The sequence below is a fragment of the Polypterus senegalus genome, chromosome 9 (assembly GCF_016835505.1).
Source record: "Polypterus senegalus isolate Bchr_013 chromosome 9, ASM1683550v1, whole genome shotgun sequence".
Classification (NCBI taxonomy): domain Eukaryota; kingdom Metazoa; phylum Chordata; class Cladistia; order Polypteriformes; family Polypteridae; genus Polypterus; species Polypterus senegalus.
The window spans coordinates 70,293,648-70,314,162 of NC_053162.1; the positions used below are offsets into that span (position 1 = coordinate 70,293,648).

Sequence of the window (20,515 nt, forward strand, 5' to 3'; positions counted from 1 at the left end):
ATAAGGCAGAAGATAGATACAAAAAAATCTCAAAAGGCTTTATCAATCCCAAGGAGCACGGTAAAGTTCATAATAAAGAAGTGGCAAGTGTTTGGTATTACTAGGACCCTCCCCGGATCCATCCGTCCCTCCAAACTGGATGGAAAAGCAAGAAGGAAACTGGTAAGAGAGGCTACCAAGAGGCCACCCATGGCCACTTTGAAGGAGTTACAGGATTTTATGGCAAAGAGTGGTAGTTGTGTGCATGTGACAATAATTTCACAAGCGCTCCATGATTGTGGCTTGTTCGGGGTGGTCGCAACTAAAAGACACTTCTCAAGAAAGGCCACATTAAGGCTCATTTGAGCTTTGCCAGAATGCACCTTGAAGATTCTAATGCCAAGTGGAAAAAGTTCTTATGGCCAGATGAGACCAAAATTGAACTATTTGGCCTCAATACCAAACGGTACACCTGGCAGAAATCCAATGCAGCTCACCATCCGCAACACACCATACCTACAGTAAAGCATGGAGGTGGCAGCATCCTGTTGTGGAGGTGTTTCTCTGCCGCAGGACCTGGGGTTCTCGTTACAGTAGAAGTAAAAATAGATGGAGCAAAATACCGTCAAATTCTTGAGGAAGACCTGCTACCCTCTGCCAGAAAGTTGAAGATTGGCAGAATGTTCACTTTTCAACACGACAACGACCCGAAGCACACAGCAAAATTGACCACACAGTGGCTGTAGGGAAAAAAAGTAAATGTCCTCGTGTGGCCCAGTCAGAGCCCAGACGCAAAGCCCACTGAAAATCTGTAGAAAGATTTGAAGACAGCAGTCCACCAATGCTCACAATCCAATTTGACCAAACTTGAGCAGTTCTGTAAAGAAGAGTGGGCAAATATCTAGATGTGCAAAGATGGTAGAGAAGTATCCCAACAGACTCAAAGCTGTCATTAAAGCAAAAGGTAGTTCAACAAAATGGCACTGACATTGGGAGGTGATCCTTTATTAACCTCAGTATGTCTTGTTTTTTATTTTTTAAAATTCTTCTGAACTGTAGCTGTGATATCTTTCACTTGGATGCCATAGATTGCATTGAGTAAGTAAAGCTGGGAAAAAATATTGGTTTGTGTGGGGGTGAATCTTTTCTATACCCACTGTATAAACACTAGAATCATATGGAGTAGTAAATACTATATTCCCAAAATGATACCAAATTTGACACAGACAGGGATATAAGCTTTTAATCATTCCTGATATACTGTCTAAGGGTGATAAAATACAAAGAAGAAGAAATATATTGCAAGAAGATAGGGGTCTACTCCTATAAACCCTCCAACCTGGAATAATCTCAAGAAGGCAATAATATACTGTACACAAAAAATTAAAAAAGGATTACATAAAAGTACAAAATGACATTTAAGTTCCTGTATGCTAGGAGGGGTGACTTGTCCATTTGCTAATCTCAACGTACCACAAAAAGCTTTCCTAAATTTACTACTCATCTCTATCTCCCAGACATGTCTTCTTCATTTAAATGCTCATCTCATACTGTGATCCACACACAATGGAACTACTGACTTGATGCAAATGTAACCCCTTTTTGCAGTCACATCTGGAAAGGAAAAAAAATACTTGCAACATCAAGAGTGGGTCTATAATGTCTTTGGGCAACAATTCACAATACTTTCAGTCAGCCTGTTGGACTACGACAGCCATTTAGGCTTTAACATCTTTTAAAGAGTTTCATCTATGCTGCTTTAGTTTTAAAGGGCTATATGATTCCAATCCTTCCATTCAGGATTTATGTGCTGCCACCTGATAGGCTTGAGAGTGGCCTGCACGAGTAAGAGACACACGCTGGCTTCTGTTGACAAGAATGTGCTTTGTTTTCTTGCCTGCCTTCAGTAGTCTCTCCTCTTCTCCTCAGGAAGGGTAAGGTATTCCTGGAGCTTACTTGGTTGTGACCCTCTTGAACATATTACACTTCCCTTCAGGATGCAACTCTTTTCTTTATCCCTGACAACTGTTCTTTCATAACAATCCACTAACAGATTACTGCTATCCCACTGCTCACCCATAAGTTCCTGTCTAGCAAACGTCAGCACACTGAGCAACTGTTTACATCATATTTAAATTAAATAAATAAAAAATACATACAATCTTACACTTATTCAAACTATATTTTTAAATGTGGTTACATTGTTTTAAAACCTGTCATTTTCCATCATTGGTTGTTCAGTTAAGAAAAAAGTTGGTAAGGCAAAATTAAAAAAATAATTACTTGCATAGTCAAAATAAAAAAAAAATGGTAGAAGCTGAAACAAAGTCTCAAACAGAACAAACAAATAAAAAAAGCACTGTTAAATGCACATATGCAAAATTCTTTTAACAAACTGATTATCAACAATGTAAAACGATAATTCTTTCGACAAAATGTATAATATTTAATTTTCTAAGGCAAATAATATAATAAATATTAACTGGATTATACTTGTACACTCTGTGATCTTATTTTCCCCATGTAATTATTGTGCATTTTACTATCTTTTTATCATACTGTATTCATTTTGATTTGTGTCTTTACTGCCACCTGTTGACAGTAATCATTTTTACAGGTAAACAGAAGATTAAAAATACATTTTATTTTCAGATCAATAAGAAGCGTATAAAGAGGTTTGTTTAGATTTACAGAAACCATTGCAATGACAAAGATCATGCCTTGCATTGTATTACTATTTGAAATATCTAAGCTGTAACAATCAGATTAAGCTATCTCTTAATGGACCCAGTGAGAAGTTCACTGGAGCTGATGCAAGCAAGGACTTGGTGGACCAGTGTAGGCATTAGCCATGGCTGGATCAATTGGATAAGATGTTTGAGGAGAACAGGCCCAGATATATGCTGGGTGATGTGGGAGTACTGAATGATAAGACATTTTCTGACAATAGTATAAAGGTGTGCTATGAAATTATATTTGAAGATATTTTATTATAAAGCACAAAAGTATGTTTTATCTTTAGTCATAGTCTAACCTAGTTTTTCCAGGCAGGAAACCTTTACGATTCGGGGTTTGTAAGTAGACACTTTTGCCTGAAGCATCTTTGCTCAGACCATGTGCAGGCCACAGCATCATTAATTTAGAAAATCATAATCATATTCATTGCATACACATTTTAAGGTCTGAGCTCCAATTTTCTACTATCAAACTGCATCTCCTACTTTTATGCATCAAAAACACTTTTTTCAGTTTTTGGGAAAGGTATATAAATGGGAGATTCAGTTTTCATGAAAAGGGGGCTTGAAAATCAGCACAGGATTGTAGGAATTATGACTATTATTTGAAAATACCACATTTTTAAACTTCCTCTTAACGCAAAAAACAGTTTTTTTTTAATCCAATTATGAAGTGAGTTCAAAAATAAAAATGCATGATTTATACATGGTTTGAGAGCATAGTAATACAACCAATCAGCTATAAGCTGCAATCTCTTAAACTTGTAGTTTTATTAATTTGATTGAGACAGTTGAAATAACAGTGAGACTGATCTTTTAAAAGCAGTGCTATACTTGTTCCTAATAAAGGAAACGAGGCTTCACAACCATTGTCCAATTGTTATAAGCAAGGCTACAGTAACCCATTTGCTAACCAGCTTATCCAGTTCAGGGTCATGGAAAACTGGTGCCCATCCTTTGTGTAGTTCTTTGGGATGTGGTGCAGTATATGGTGCCAATTACATTATGGCTCGTGTTATAAAGTCAAGTTAAAACCGTCAAAACAACAGTTTTGCATTTCTTAGCTTGTATTGCAGTTTACTCCATCTTTTGGGTGGAAATTAGAACAGCTATGAGCAAAATTAAGCACATTCACATTTGAATCTGTCCATTAACAATATGGTGTATTTTATAGTACAGACCTTACTTATACACAAGTGGTCTGCTTTGTCACATAATGAAAGGTTAAGAAGATGCTGAGAACTTTCTAGCCTCTGTAGTTTGGTTCACTTACAGTAGGTAACTATAAACAGGTCAATGCACTCTGAGTCTAATCATGGTTATCTCTCTATTATGAAAAAAAAATCCTGGGAGAGAAAGACTAGGGAGACGAGAAGTGATCTTCAGACACTTAAAAGAAGAAAGAGATTGGCCATGGAACATCTCGTGGGGACCATAAACATAAGACTTTGTGCCAAGAGATTGACATAGGACTGTCTCGTGGGGATGTAGAATATGAGATTCTTGCAAGACACGTTCTACTTACAACCAATATCAAATAAGACCACGGGCAGCAAAACACTCAGTCGTGTAAAGGCTTTGAGCACACACAGACCCAGGGCTCTCAGCGCATATAAAGCGTATAAGGACAATACATTATAGATGAAACGTCGACAACAAAGCGAAGAAAAAAGAGCAGCGAGAAGAGACTCAAAATCGTTGGAGAGAATAAAAATTCAAAAAAGAAAAAAAATCTATGTGCAAATTCGGAAAGTAATAATTAGTCTGGAACAAGTGGAATTGGGCAAAAAAAGCATGTCCAATCGGGCTCAGAATTAAAAGACAAAGTAGAACTTCATAAAGATGTTCAAAAACGATGGCGCAATACACATGCAGAGCAGGTTAGAGATTATGAAAGCAGTGGAATTCGAAAGGCTCAAAAAAAAGTTTGCGCGATACAAATGCAGACAAAGTTAATATGAAAGCAGGAAAATTAGAAAGTATCAAAAAAAAGAAAGTAAAGAAAATTATTACTTGAAAAAAAGGGAAAATAATCACCACGGACCAGGTGTCATTGGAAAAAAAAGCAGGACAAAGCGAGGTCAGAAATAAAAGATAAAGAGTACAAAAAAAGTAAAACGTCATAAAGGGGTTAAAAAGCAACGGGGCCAAACACATGCAGAGCAAGTTAGAGATAATCAAAACAGTGGAATTCAAAAGACTAAAAAAAAAAAAAAACGTAGGTGCAATACACATGCAGAGCAAGATACAGAATATGAAAGCAGAAAAAAATGAAATTGTCAAAAAAAAAAAAAGAAAGTAAAGATCGCATTAGCGCAAAACAAAGAGAAATTATTAATCGGAGAAATAACGAGATGGCGAATAGAGATCAAATATTCAAATATATGGACATCGGTGATATTTCAGAAATATGTAAATATTGTAAGGCTTTGAAGTTTAAGTCAGAGAATTTCAAAAACGGGGTTTACCTCACATGCATTTATTGGTTACTTTGCAAAAAAATTATTATTAACTGCTGATGATGGAGATCGTTTTGTCTGTGCTGAAATTCCAAACAGAGAAACCTATCCTGAATTGTACAAAGTCATTAAACATGTCTCACGGAGCTCATTTAAAAGATTCAGCATGTTGGGACTCGAAAGGTTCCAAATATTGTTTTTAACTAAGTTCTGAAATAAAAGTGAAACTAATGAAATGGCAACAATTCAAAGAAAAAAAAAATCTTAAAAGTGTGTATCTGGAAAACCAAACACGGGGGTTGGCGAATGAAGCAAGCATAGTATTAATAAAATAAAAAAAAAAAAAGTGTAGAGCACAGAGTTGGTGAGAAATGAATGACCTGTGCAACCTATGATCTAATCCTGCAATTATCTTACACCACAGGAGTGATTTGCTTAGGGCATATGTAGACACTAGAGGCATATTGACTTTGATTCTATGTAGCAAATGGTAATTAAACATTCCAAAATCAAGACTATTAAGAAATTTTTAGTTTACTAAAGAACAGGGCTGTGGAATCAAAGTTGAAAGCAATTATTGTGTTAATGGAGTCGGAAAAGATTCAATTAGAGATATATTCTGTACAGTTTTTTGTATGTTTATAGGAAGCAAAGTGGTGCAGTGGCTAGTGGAGTGGTGCTACTTCACAGATTCAGCATCTTGGGTTTAAATCCTACACCTGTTACAGGCTGTGTGGAGTCTGCACATTCTTCCATGTCTCCTCATATTTCACGCTGAGTGCTTCAGTGTTCCTTCCACATCCTGAAAGACAAGCAGGATGGAGTGAATAGCGATTCCAGTTTTGCATGAATTGAGATGTGCCTCTTGTTTCAGTTTCTGAAATGTTGGTTTTTAGTAATTGTTATTTTGAATATTTGAAATGTTCAATTAAAATAGGTCTTATGAAAAAAATTACACATTTAATATCTTTCTTTTCATTTATATTTTTTGTGGGAAATATATCTATTTTGAAAGAGAGAGAAGAGCGTGAGAAAAATACAATCATTATGCTGGAACTTAGTTATTTTTACAATGTCAGGTATTTGCAGCTGTTAAGGCAAAACTAAAAAACATGAAAACAAAAAACTGATAAAATCAATTTTAAAAATAAAACAAAAACACACCAGTAGGTTTAGTTTTTCAGAAGTTTACAAACTGTGGGTTCTTTTTTCAAGATACCAATAAACTATACCTGATTAGTAGAGATATGGCTGACATGGTAATTATACGAGGTAGTCTGTGTCACTTCACTACCAAACAACCTTTTTCAAACCATATGATGTGCCAATGGCAACACTCTGCTCAGGAATGTAGTGTGTAGGGAACAATTTTATTTTCAAAAACAATTTATTACTACTTTCTGAAATAACAAGCCAGCAGTTATCAACAAAATGCACATACTGTACCTGTCAAGTAATCTAAAACATTTTTCACTCATGATGCATATCCAGTATGGTCCATAAGAAATTTTATGTAAAGATTTTATTGACCAGTAAATATCAATGTCAAGACCTTTTAACTGTTATACAGTATATAATAAGTACAAAGAATGCTAAAAGAACATCATAACTGACAGCAGAACACATATGCTCAGTGACAATTACAGCTAACATGCCATATTATAAGTGTAGTAACATTGAAATTCTGTAAGTGTTCATCTGTACACAATTAATCTGCATTGTGCCCTGGAGATCAGTACATAGAAGCTTTGGAAGCTGCCCAGCACTGTTTTACACCACACATTCAGAAATGGCATCTGAATTTACATTTCTTGCAAAAGCATCACCTTCATATGCTTCATTGTCACTAGAACTAGAATGGTGTCACTGGCCATTGCTGAACGCCTGTTACTAACATGACAAATTGCTTTTTTATTCATGTGCTTTCCATTTTAACAGCCCATATTCAGCTCTCTTGCTGCCACAGACACAGTTTAACAGCTGTCATTCGTCACTAACTGCAGGTCACTGAAGACATGTAACCTAGAGGAGGGCTGAATCCATGCAACTAGAGAAGTACAAATCACCTCAGAGATATTAGTAAAGGAGTAAAGAGGACTGGATCAGCCAGTCTATTGTCCGGAATATTTCTTTAGAAAAAACAGAGTATTTTTTCATACATCTCTCTATAGCCCATGGTAGCCCATGCAAAATTCCAGCCATGGTCATCAGATCTGCAAAAACACTGCAAGTGAGCCATCTTTGTGTTTTTTATACACAGCTTACTCCATCCACAATGTACCACCTTGCATGTTCTCCTTTATCCAAATCAGATTTATACTGACAATGTACTTTGTAATTCAAGTGTGTAAAAATATTGCAATGTGATTTCAGGTGAATTTCTTTACTTTTTTTAGTTAACTGAAACAACTGGAGCACAGACAGTTTTCAGAATAGTGTATGATCTTTTATATAACAGCTGAAAAACTTTGATTATAAGTGATATGTTTCTGTGATAAATGGTATAGTTGTCTGGAGGAGATCAAGAGAGCAATTCACATTTGGGTAGCAACATACAATATGTACAAGTGTGTGTATGTCACTCAGTACATGCACCTGTATTTTCATATTGCTGTACTTTCTGTCCATCCTTCCATTTTCACAAAGAAACCCCACTGCTCATTCTTTGACTTCTTCCATCTCTGCAGCTGTACCTTGATAAAAATGATATGCAAAAATTTCTCCTGGTGCCTCATTTTTACCGGTTTACTGCAAATCACTAGATAAACATATTATAAAAACAGGAGGGAAAGATTTGGAAAATTAAATCATCATATCATTACTTATAAACCCTATACTTAAATACTCTTCAGCCAATAAAATGTCCTCATTTTTGTTACACTGGGGGGAAAATCCCACCTTCCACCACAAATGATACTGAGGCCCTGATTAGGTCACCACCAATTCAATCTCATATTGTTAAAACACTTTTATGGCCAGCTTTTGCCCTAAATCAACTTCTTAATTCACAGAGTGATCAGTTTATAGTTAAACATAATTAAAATACGATATGAGATATTACGTTGCAGCATCACATGAAATATCATTGGATTTGCCTTATACTTTAGATATTAGCCAACCTGGACAAATATCTGCCCATTATAAAGGCTTTAAAACAACAATTAAATAAATTTTATGTTGCAATTAAGCCATAGACTAAACACAGTACAGAAAGTCACACAGCTGGCTTTGATTTTTACTTCCACGTGTGCTGTACAGCCATGATATGATATGAACCTGCTTCCCGAGACCCTAAACTGCATCAACCAGTTAGAAAACAGATGGATTGTTAGACAAACAACTGTTGCCCTATCAATTACATTTAGAGAACAAATGCACATTTAATCTTGGTATAATATGTAACTCCCTCAAAGTTAAAACAATTGCAAGTCACACCTAATTTGCCACATTACTATACTCTCAAGCCATGCACAAATCATGTATTGTTTTTTTTTTTTTTTTACTAATTCCATACTGGGGAAAAATTTTACGAATAAACAAAAGCATTTTTGACTTGAACAGCATCAGGGTCTTCTTTTTTTATTACATGCATACTAGATTTTTAAAGTAATTGTCATGATTCCTGAAAACCTGCGCTGAAATTCAAACTCTGTCCCATTAATCCAATTATGCAGTATTCATTAGGCTAAATAGTTCAGAGAACAGAACAACAATTTTCTACCCCAATAAAAGGCACCAGAAACAACTTTCTAAAGCAGGTTTTCCAAACTGTTGGTCCAAAAAATAGCAACATCCATAGAATTTTTTTGCCAGTACACAAAAATTACAGTCTTGTTTTTTAGTCCAGTCTTTAACCAAGTGCTGGTCTACAGCGTTCTCCACACAGCAATGTTTCATTAGTATATGTGGATGCTCAAAACTCCAAGGTGTGACCCCAACCCCAATTTCCTATCTAATATTACTAAATCTGGATGCTGAAAACTCCAAGAGGGACTAACTTCCTTAGGATTATTTATGTTCTTTGAGAGACTAATAGGATATAAAATCAACTGGACAAAATTTACTCCTTTCCCATTAAACATACTCTACATATAATTCTCATTCCTACATCACACACACTGTGACTGGCTCTCTTAAATATTTGGACATCTTCCCATCACTGCAAAACACTAATCTCTAACTATTGGCAGATTTTTAATAGTGTTAAAGCTTTCCTCACTATATATGGTTGTCGCTTCTGCTGTCTTTTCGCTCTAGACTAGCCACCGTTAAAATAAATGTTCTTCCTCACTTTAAATTTACAAGTGCTATACAGCCTAACACGCTTGGTAATAAAAAGTGCTTTGCGGGTAGATTGCAGATTTCAAAACTCTTATGAAACATAAAAGACACCTTTCCAAAAGTTTTTCACCCTAGTACAGTATATGAAAGATCGAAGGGCAGAGTCTCCTTTCAAGATTTTGAATTGCAACATTCAACTTTTGTCCTGTGCCCAGTTTAGAGCTTGTTCACCCCTCATGTTAATCCATTTTTCTGGATCCCCAAAGAATCCAGGATATCTGTCCCTAATTCCCAAAGTCTCCTCCAATTGTGAGGAAAATGAGGAAAATAAAACCACACCACTGACAAAAGTAACCATGTTTTAAGGATAAAGAGTGCACCTCAAGCAAAGTTCCCCACTCCCATCCTAGAACTACGACATGCAGCACCACACAGCATCGGATATTATGGCCTTTATTGGTATTGTAAAACTGTTTATCTGTGTTAAAATAAGTTAGAACTTTAAGCACCCAATAAACAATGACCTAAAAATTCTCTTTTCATGTTTAATCACTACTGTGAAAAATGCTCATGACTGTGTCAAGGAAACTTGTAGCTAATATAAGCTTTTAAATAATTTGGAGATAAAGCCTCAAGACATAACTTAACAGTTTAGCCATTGCTCACCAGAAGCTGTGTATTAAAGAACAACAACCCAGCTATGATCAAGAACTAAAATTCCAAAAGGGAAATGCCAAATAAAAAGCTTGCAAAAATAAATCAAGAAACCTCAGAAAACCTGTCCAAAAAAGTAACAAAAGTCAGCCTCTAGTCTGTTGTATGTTTTCTGTCTTCTCTGTACCGAGTCCCATCTATCCTGTTGATAAAAAAAGCAATTATAATATCACTTTTATATAACTCTTGTGCTTACTAATAAATTATAATATGGATTTTCTTTGATTTAAGCCTTACAGCAAGAAACTCAACCTACAGACAAAGTAAATGAAAATAAACTAGAAGCCTTAATAAAATTGTTTAATTAATTACATTGCTGAAGGACCAATTGATAATTAATTACTTGATTCTTCTTCCTCATACGTTCCAATGGTTTTAAACAGGCACTTATACAGGACTAAACAATAACTTTTAAAAATGGTTGCAGGAATCAACTTTCGATTGGGGAAACTGAAAATATGGCTGCCATTTTTAACAGCTATATTTGTAATTAAGATGTTATGCAATTATACATGTCAGCTTGTTTTACCTACTTTAAAACATTTCAGTCTTAAGTGTTATCCCTTAAAAAGTTAAAATTCCAGCTCTGTTCATGCCAATTCCTTGTGTCAGGTAGTTTATTCAAACCTTGCCTATGAGGACTGGGGTGGCTTTAACACTTCTCAATTAGCAGTTGAACTTTAAAGTAGAACATGGTTATTTTCAAAAGACTTATGGAATATACAGTATTCTTCATTTACATACTGTACTGAATTGGATTCCATCCAACAATCGGTTTTTAATATCTTGCTCTTATGTAATACTGTGCACAAGCAAATGAAAACGAACTGCTTAGAAAGCCAAATCTATCAAAGATGTTTTTCTGGCAAGACATCCTGAACCTAACAAAATGAATTTTTTTTACTACTTTTTGGCATAAATCCCCAGATCACAGCTGTATAAGCAAGAGCACAGGGATTCCTTGCAGGCTGCACCAAATTACTAGTCATTTAGTTATTTTTAACAAAGTAATTTCTAGTCACTACTCTGCAATGGTAGAATTTATCGCAGTGAAATGATGGCTATTCAATCTGCTGAGGGAATGTGGCGCTAGCAGAGCTGTATGATGCTGTAAACAGCCTGCAAACTGTCCACCATGAGGTTTTCTTATCATCGCTTGCAACTACAAATATGCAAATCTGAGGTCAGTTTACCTAATATATTGTATGAACATGTAGACTTTGCAACCAGTGGTGAAAACTGTTTAAGATCATGTTTATAGCAACATCAAGGACAATTACAAGGCAAAGCCTTGTCACCACCTCTGTAACTCTGACCACATTTCTGTAAAAATGATTCCAGCTCACAAATCTCTGCTCAAACATACTAAACGTGTACTGAATGAGATTAGAGTTTGGCCAGAGAGTGTGCCATCTCAGTACTAAAAGACTGTTTTGAGTGCATTGACCAAGTGTAATAAAAAAATATTTCACTACTGAAATGTTGCTGTTTCCATAAGGTATAAAATATGTTAAAATTAAGTTGCGGCCTCAAAAGCTTAGCAAGTTATAAATTGATACCGTGATCTGACTTGACAAAGTACAATGTATTGATCAAGCAGTGGTAGCACTGCTGCCTTGCAATAAGAACATAATTGCTTGGCTCTCCTCCTACTACACAAAAAAAAAACCATCCAGGTTGGGTGAACTGAAGTTGCTAAATTGACCCTAGTGTGTGTGTTTGTGTTCATTCTGCGATGCATTAACACCCTATCCAGAGTTGTTCCTGCCTTTCGCCTGTTGCTTACTGTGATAAGCTCCAGCTTCACTGAAACACTGCTAAGTGCCTTTGGAAATGAATGGATGGCTGGAAGTACAATGTTACATATTTTAATTGTTTCATTCTACATATATGTCCATACTATATACAGCAGCCAACATCACATAAACAAAACCATGTAACAATCCTCTGCATATTTTAATGTAAAATAACAGCAGATGCATTTGCACGTCATCCTTGCCTGTTCACCTTCCACTCGAAAGGAATTCACGGTGGTCTAAATATAACTTATGTTTTAAAAAGAGGACATTAGAAAACACCGCAGGTTGGAGAACAAAACTATTACAGGAATGCTAATCCATATAAAAAGACCATTACAAAGTATAAGAAAGCCTTTCATAAGGCCTGCTTTAAAGATCTTTCCTAGTGAACAATGGCATAATACAGTTTTCTTAATTAGAGGCAAAATGTATCTGCCATGTGCATTTTTTTTAATGTGGATGTTTATACTGAATTTAGGTGAAGTTTGTTATTACAGCAAACAAAATTGGCTCTGGGATAGTGCACTTTCATATTTATTTCATCCCAACTTTTGCCATCCTACTGTTGTATTTAAAAGCAAATGTAAAAATTATCACAAAAAACATTTAATGTAGTTAAAATAGGTCTCTCTAAGCTATTCTGTGACATAAAAAAACAAAAGAAAGACAGTGGGGGACAGTACTTAATGGAGTACAAGTCCATTAAATGGAAAAGAAAAATTCATTAAGTTATGCAGGCTCCAACAACATACTATATTAGATATAGGTGCGCCTAGCACTTTAAAGATGGATTCGAGTTCAGGACTGCAGAAAAAACAGATGGCTGCCATGGACATATTAGGAGGCCAGCCTGAGGAGGTCAACTTTGAATTGGTTTTTGGATGGGGCTTAAAAGTTCTTTATGGTCCTTGTTTAGACAACCTAGGAGTTGAGAAGATGGGCATGTGAAAAGAGCTCTTTGGAAAGAAGTAAAAGTGGCCAATGGTGGTAAGAAAGTATGGGACGTTATTAGAGAATTGCCAGTACATCATAAAGTTGCCCAAGTGCCGTAGGCCCTTGATAGACAGGGGATAAAGCCCTGTTAGTGAGGCCAACAGGAGCAGTAAGGTTTATTGGTTTCTCTTGTTATGTATCGTTTATTCTTTACAGACTTTCTTACAAACTTTCTTGTTTGCTTTGGTCTTTCTTAAAATTTTAGAAAAACAAAGCTAAAATTTTCATTTCTATACACAAACAAAAAAAAACATCAAAAATCAGAAAATAAAATAAGAAAACTCAATTTTCTGCAGCAGTTTAATTTTAAGGTTATGGGAAGGTACAAATTAATGAAGTGAAACTGAGTTCAAGGCAAGATCAAAACTAAAAAAAATACAATACATTTTTAAGGTCCCTGAAAATGGAATATGTTTTCCCCATAAATATCATTCACAACTGCCTTTTTTACTAACCAAATGTATATATAAAGATTAAGAAACACTTTTCAACCAAAGTAAAGCTAATGCATGTTAAAATATTTATTCTATCCATTTTGTGTTAGTGATTGCAATGGAGAGTTAGAGAGTCTGCTGTGTAGTTTTTGGCTAGATTTATAGATGACATTTCCTGAAATAGAGTCACTATGCAGCACACCAGGCACATTTTGTCTTTGCATAGACTGTTACACCATGTTTAAAATACCAAAGAACTCACCACTAATGTTTAAAAGTATTCAGTTAAATAAAAATAAAACAAAACTCAGAGACAATCTTTAAATGCAATGTGAATAAGCTTGTATAACTCATGCATTTCCTTGTTGGGTTTCTTCAAAGTGAGCAATTAAAGTGGGTTATATGTTTTATGTCCTAATGAAAAAGGCTGAATATAGTTTAGAAATAAATGATTATATTACATAGGAAATGGATCACTGGAAAGCTATATTCACTACACATTCAGCAATTGACTGAGTTTGTCCAAAGCAAAACAAGATTTTGATGGACATTACACTGTATGGCTTAAAGCATCCACTAATGCATTAAACACATTGTTTAAAACAAGATTCTATTAAATCCACAGTATTTAACAAGGCAGTTTACAAAATGAAGACAGTCACGATCTGCATAGCACAAAGATATAGTAAACGTATGTGCTACCCAGGTTTCCCATTGCTAAAATTGCATTATTTTCATGGCAACTAATGTATAAACATAAGACACAAAAGACTGTTAGCGAATGATGGTGCTTTTAACCACTGGCATACCTCTCTTTTTAGCTGAAGATATACTTAGGCATGTCTGTCTAAAATGCTTTTATAACTGACATAAAACTATTATTTATATTAGATTAAAAGCTGAACTTTGACAATTTGACCACTATTAATTACTAAATGTACAACTTCTTTGTGTAAGCTTAGTAAAAGTGGGGTAAGAGCCATGACCATAAAACAAATTCAGATAGCATATTAAAAAACTGTTTCTATTACTATGCTAATAAAACAATTTAGCAAAGAAACAAGCAATACATCATCATTTCTTTGAATGCATTATTCATTTTTTCTTTCTCAAGGATACGGTGTGAACAATAAAGTAAATATTAAAGTATGAATATATCTGGAAATTCCTCCATTTACACCCATTCTTGCACTTCAAATCCTCTGTTAACAAACGGCTGTGTTTAAACATCAAAGCTAGCACTCAATATAACTCAACTGAAATGTGGCTGTAAAAACTAGGGTAAAATTATTCTGAAAACTAACAACTCACTTACTTACCCTTATTTTATAATTATATCATATAAATGTATGCTTTGCACAAATTGACAGTTATTTAAAATTGTTTAGCCATAACTAGGTTTATGCTATGCTAAATAAAAGAGCTTGTAAAGAAATATCTCCTTACTTGACCAAGGAAGGATTTCACATAATCAAATATGCAACAACCAAATTAAAACATTTAAGGGCTTAAAGTAAAAGGACTCGATTGCTTTCACCTTTATAACTTTTATGTATATAAACTGATCATTTGCATGTCATTTGTGAGGAGTCTGTCATGAGCCTGTGGGCATGGGCAGAAAATAAACATTCACAAAGGATATTGTTGAGTACTGGAAAAAAAATTGTTTTGTGAGTGTGGAGAAAATGCATACAACTAATTATAAAAAAGTGCTAAGTGTAAATATTAGAAATTGCAATTCCAGACCCATTTGTATTCCTATATTCTAACATGATACACAAAGATAAACAAATACTTCATACAAAAAAATCATTTCATAGATCATTTATGCATTTTGATAGTGATAGGTTTTCCATCATATGTGCATATGGCTATTAATTCTGTTATTATGTGAAGAAGTGGCAAAAAGTAGGGATATTACTTGTTTCTGGGAGGACAGCAAACTCATTGAAAATGTGACTGTTTGTAAATATTATACACACACACAAATATATATTCTTACTGCTAGATGTCACAGTGGTGCGCAGATAAGCACCACTGCCTCACTGTTCCAGATAATGGCTATGTCTTCTTGCCTGCTTATTATCTCTGTGGCGTCTGGAAGTTTCAGTCTGTGTGCTTTTTTTCCCAGAAACTCCTGCTTTGCATCCCAAATCCTAAAGAAGTAAATGTTAGGGTAGCAGAAGGCTCCAAGTTGAGTCGGTAAGTGCACACCGTTACATTACCGAGGTTCCAGCCTTGAACTTTTAAGTTTAACAAAACTGGTAAATAGAAAATAATTAATAAAATTACTTTAGAAAATTCTGAAAAAAATATTATGATTGCATTTAAAGCCAAAACATTTATAAACTGTATTTTTCATTGTTAAAAAATAATATTCTTTACATATTTCTGACATTTGCAACATTAACTAGTTAACAAATTCACATCTCTCTATTATATAAAAAAAAAAATCTTAGGACAAAACTTTTTTCCAGTGAAGAGACGAGATCTTTTGAAGAGAGACACTATCACATCCCGCGACACAGGCACGTCACATCATACTTACAACCTTTGTAAGCTAGTTGCGCGATACACATGTAGAGCAGGTTAGAGATAATGGAAGTAGGAAAATTCGAAAGTCTCAAAAAAATGAGTGAAAAGATCACATCAGCACAGATAAACTGAAAATATTACTCAGTGAAATAACGGAAAAGCAGAAAGAGATCACATAGTGTTTCAGAACAAAAGGACAGGTGCTGTACAGGCTTTTAAACGTTCGAAGCACCACATAAAATGCCAATCATGTGGAACGAAAGCAGCAGCAAGCTAGAAGCAAGCCAGTAGCTGATTGAGCAAAGAGGAGGTATACATTCAGCCACACTCTTCACAACGGCGTGTGGCACTTCAATTGGTATGCGAGCGAAGTTCAGATCACATGACATGGCAGCTACAACAATCCGGCAGCTGATCGAGCAAAGAGGAGTTAAAAAAATGTATTTGTTTCCCATTATATCACCGTTTAAGAGGGGTTTCAGAGGAGCAGCTGCGTCTCCTTGGGGTGCGTTTAGCCCCCCCTTCACAATGGCGCGAAGTTCAGGCAGGGGGGGAAAGGGGTTGGCAAGCAAAGCGAACAGGGGGCTAAGCCCCCTAGTAAATTAAATAATTCACCTGGAAAATTACCTTGAGCTGGTCTTGAAATCAGTTCATTCCTGGGCGACTTTAATTAAATTCTGTTGGAACCTCTGACTTGTGTTTTTTATCCCAACCAAGTTCTTAATAAGGGCCCCTGTCCTCTAATTGATCAAGAAGTATTTTTAACATATTACTTCTTCAAGATTTACTATAATAACCAATAACAACACAATATTATGTGTATTACTTTACTAAATGAGTTAAGAAAGAGGACACATTGTAAATGAGAAAATTAATAAAAACAGCTAAGAAAGTGAAGGTAAAGTGACCCTTGTATTTCTAAACACTGTGATATCAATATGCATCTTTTTCCATTCATCCATCTTCTTAATCTGCTAAGACAGGATAGAGTTGCAGAGCAGCTAAAACCTATCCCAGCATGACAGGTACAATACCTGGACAAAGTGCCAGCCCATCGTTTCTTGCAAAAATATACGTAACACTGAAAATCCCATGGGAACAAAAAACAGAATCAAGCTGTCTGATAAACAACAGCTTTCGGACAAAAAGTGGCCATTGCCTTTGAAAAGGAGTTCAATAAATGAAAGGTTTTTGTTGCATTTTTTTCACCATCAAGTCAGTGAAATGTAAAAATATTTACAAATTTAAAAACTTTTCATGAACTACACATACAATAGTCTTCATAATGTATATTAGAAGTTGAAAGCCTTAATTTTCGCATTGAATTATAGCATACAGAAAATCAACACATATTTTAACAAGAACATGTCAATCATTACCAATATTTTGTTGTCCACATACTGTTTCCTAAATATTACTAGGTCAAAGTGCCATTTTCCATTTCACCACTAGAAGACTGTTTTATTTAAGCAGGTTTTTGTTTAGTCACAACAACGTTCCCAAACTAGATTAGTCCAATTCTCATCCAGCTCACATACACTCCCATGTTGATGCTCATTCAGGGCAAAACTGGAACCACCAATCAATCTAACCTGTATGCATTTGGGAATGTGGGATGAAAATCCTGTGTTCCCAGAGGAAACCCCCTACAGAAATGGGGCAAAAACATGCAAACCCCACTTAGATAATAGCCTGACTTGTTATTCAAAACCAGAACACTGGGTCCATGAGGCAGCAGAGCAAATCCATGTAGCAATATACCACGCTATATTTGTTTTATGATAAAGTGAACATCTTACTAATATTACTGTGTTTTTACACAAGTCCATGTGTTCTAAAGAACAAACTTACTATCAATTATAAAAATTTGTGCTTCTACACAGTTTCTGAATTTACTTTATTTATTGAGTTCTTAGTGATAAATATGCACTTCATTCCTAGTCTTCAATCTTACATTAAAATATATATATATATATATATATATATATATATATATATATATATATATATATATATATATAAAACAATCTAAATTGCTAGTGAATATTTAATGCTTCTGTTCAGGATTCTTTAAATATGTTTCTTGGAATACAATGAAATTCTTGAGCCACAGTGCTCTCTTCCTCCAAAAAGATATTCTAAGATGGGATTCAAACTTGATAAACTATAATGACGGGCTGACCAGTACAACAAAACATACAGTACTATACAGTTCACGACAGTTCACGTGCTTGTTATTGAGTTTACACGTAACTTTTAGAGCGAGCAGCTTCAAAACCAGCACACTGTAAAGTGAACAAAAATAGAGAAGATCTATTTTAAGAATACACTGGATGTAATGCTCAAACCACTGAAAATGGATCTCAGTTATATTGCCACATCCTTTCTTATTTACGCATCCACATCCGCTTACAATTTTTTTAAATATTTACTGAATATTTGTATATATAGTAATACATTTATGAGCGTAGTGATCACTCATAAAAGTTTGAGTATAGTAAAAACATACAAGAATAATTTCCCCATAATGTATCTGTCATCATAATAACTAGGAAAAAACTAACCGGCTCGTATGCATGCTATTCAAGCAGAACTGAAACATCTTGAAACAATTAGACCACCGTGTCCATACACACAAATTATTTTATCCCAAACTGATGAAAACATACACTTGAATTAAGAAGATTATATTCTGAATGCATAAACCTCATATCCACTAAATTTCTAAAGTTCGCTAAAATGAAGGATTCTTTCTTTTAACGGTTTGATAATGAAACAGCCCGGCACACATTATACGATTAGATCACTCACCTACAGTGAACTCCGCTTGAGTTTTTTTTTTTTTCTTGAAAAGCAGTTGTATTTTTCCGTGAAGTTCTTTTCGATAGAGATGCATACACCGTACGCTGTCTCGTCAGCGTTGCGCAGATGGACTGTCTTTCCCAAACTTAGTGGAGTAAAGAAGGAGGTGGAAGGAAAGAAACGCCTAAACCGCAAGTCGCAACAGGGACAGGGCGTCGTTTACGTCACAGGCTGCCGCTTCGAGCTGTGCGCTCTCCGGTACTGCCGCGTACTCGACGTGCTCCTCTTCAGCGGCACTGCGTACGTGTAGGGAAGTAGCGAGCGAGCGAGTGAAGAGCTCTGATTCAAGAAACAGCCTTTTATATTACAACTTTTGAATCCCCTGTATAATATGACCTAAGCATAGTCGAAATTATGGAGTAAATTAGAAGGAAGCCGTCGCCACATTTACCAAAAACAGTCATCCACGACGTTGCTTTACGGTGTACAGTCGACGCCCTCATATGTAATCAAAGGTTTGTTTTAATGTGGTATTTTAAAGTAGTCGTTAAGTAAAGCCATTTGAAAAAAATACAACATTCAGTTTTCAGTTGCCACCATTCTGTATTTTGATTAGCACTTTTTGCAGTAGGTCAAAGGCGTGGCGCTATGAACCACAAGCAGTTTCTAAAGTAGGTTTATGATAATAACCCAATCTAACTTGTTCGAGGTTGCAATGGTATTGTGCTGAATTGTATAGCAACTAAGTTCTAACATTTGAAAACCAAGCTTATCTTGTTAAATGTTAAAATGTACCAAATGAATCCATTATTAAAAGCAGTCAGTTTATGGGAATTGTAGTCTGTTACAGTGTATAACGGTCAATATAGATAAGGTTGCATGTTTTACGGTGGCCCAGTGGTTAGCATTGCTGTCTCCCAGGTCCATGGCCATTGGTTCAGATTCCAGCCTGGACACACCTTTGGACGGCCCCCCTGGGTTAATGTAGTCCTTTGATTAAGAACTTTGATTTCTCACCCACAAAGCAGATATGTACTGGTTCACTGGCAGCACTAACTCGGCTCTACATTATAAATGCAGTTGCGTTTGTGAGCATCCCCATGAGGGACTGGTGCTTTGTCCAGGGTTGGTCTGCACCTTGTGGCCAGTGCTGCTGAAATGCATAAGCAGGTTAAAAGATGGATAGATAGTTCACTTACAATAAATTAACTAGGTATCTTAGCTACTAGTAGAAAATATAAGTATGACTTAATTTCCTAAGCAAACTTCACAAGCTATTAAATTTGAAAGTTTAGGCTTCATTTTTTTGTTTGTTTGGCTTTTGTTTTTTTTTTAAACTCTCTCATTTTCTTTTTCTCATTGGTGCCAAGCAGTGACACTAGCAATGATTATTGTTTTGATCCTTTCTTAAGTAACTTGCAGCAACACTTTGGACCAGGTAGGAGACATTAGTATCACAGTGAGAAATCTGTGGTATTTGGCTGCAGTTCTGGACGGAAGCTTGCACCATAGTATACTGGGGAATGTCGAGGAAAGGTCAATGTTAATTGATGTTTATTGTACTAAGTGGAATTGTAAGAACCAAATTTATAGAAAAACAAGACTATAGACGTGAATGTGTGTATAATATATAAATACACACAAAGTGCATGCTGTTTCATTGAATGGTATTCGCTGCATAATTTCAACTATATTGTCATTTATACGTGTTTAAATTGTTGTACGGTAGTAAAGAGAATACTCATGTCATTTTCTCACCCTCTTAATTAATCCAGACCAGGCTC

General features: G+C 35.4%; 1 protein-coding gene across 2 annotated transcripts in view; it reads right to left on the reverse strand.

Annotated features, from left to right (window-relative positions):
* The window catches only part of kifc3 (kinesin family member C3), a 116,243-nt gene extending 97,189 nt beyond the window's left edge, over nucleotides 1-19,054 (reverse strand). The window contains exon 1 of one of the 2 annotated variants that reach the window (XM_039763215.1): nucleotides 18,741-19,054. In XM_039763215.1, coding sequence (XP_039619149.1) covers nucleotides 18,741-18,825 — 85 coding nt within the window. In that variant the 5' untranslated portion in view covers nucleotides 18,826-19,054. Of the gene's footprint in view, nucleotides 1-5,892; nucleotides 5,970-18,740 lie in introns of those variants that run through there. The other variant, XM_039763216.1, reaches the window with a different exon arrangement.
* Nucleotides 19,055-20,515: the final 1,461 nt, after the last annotated feature.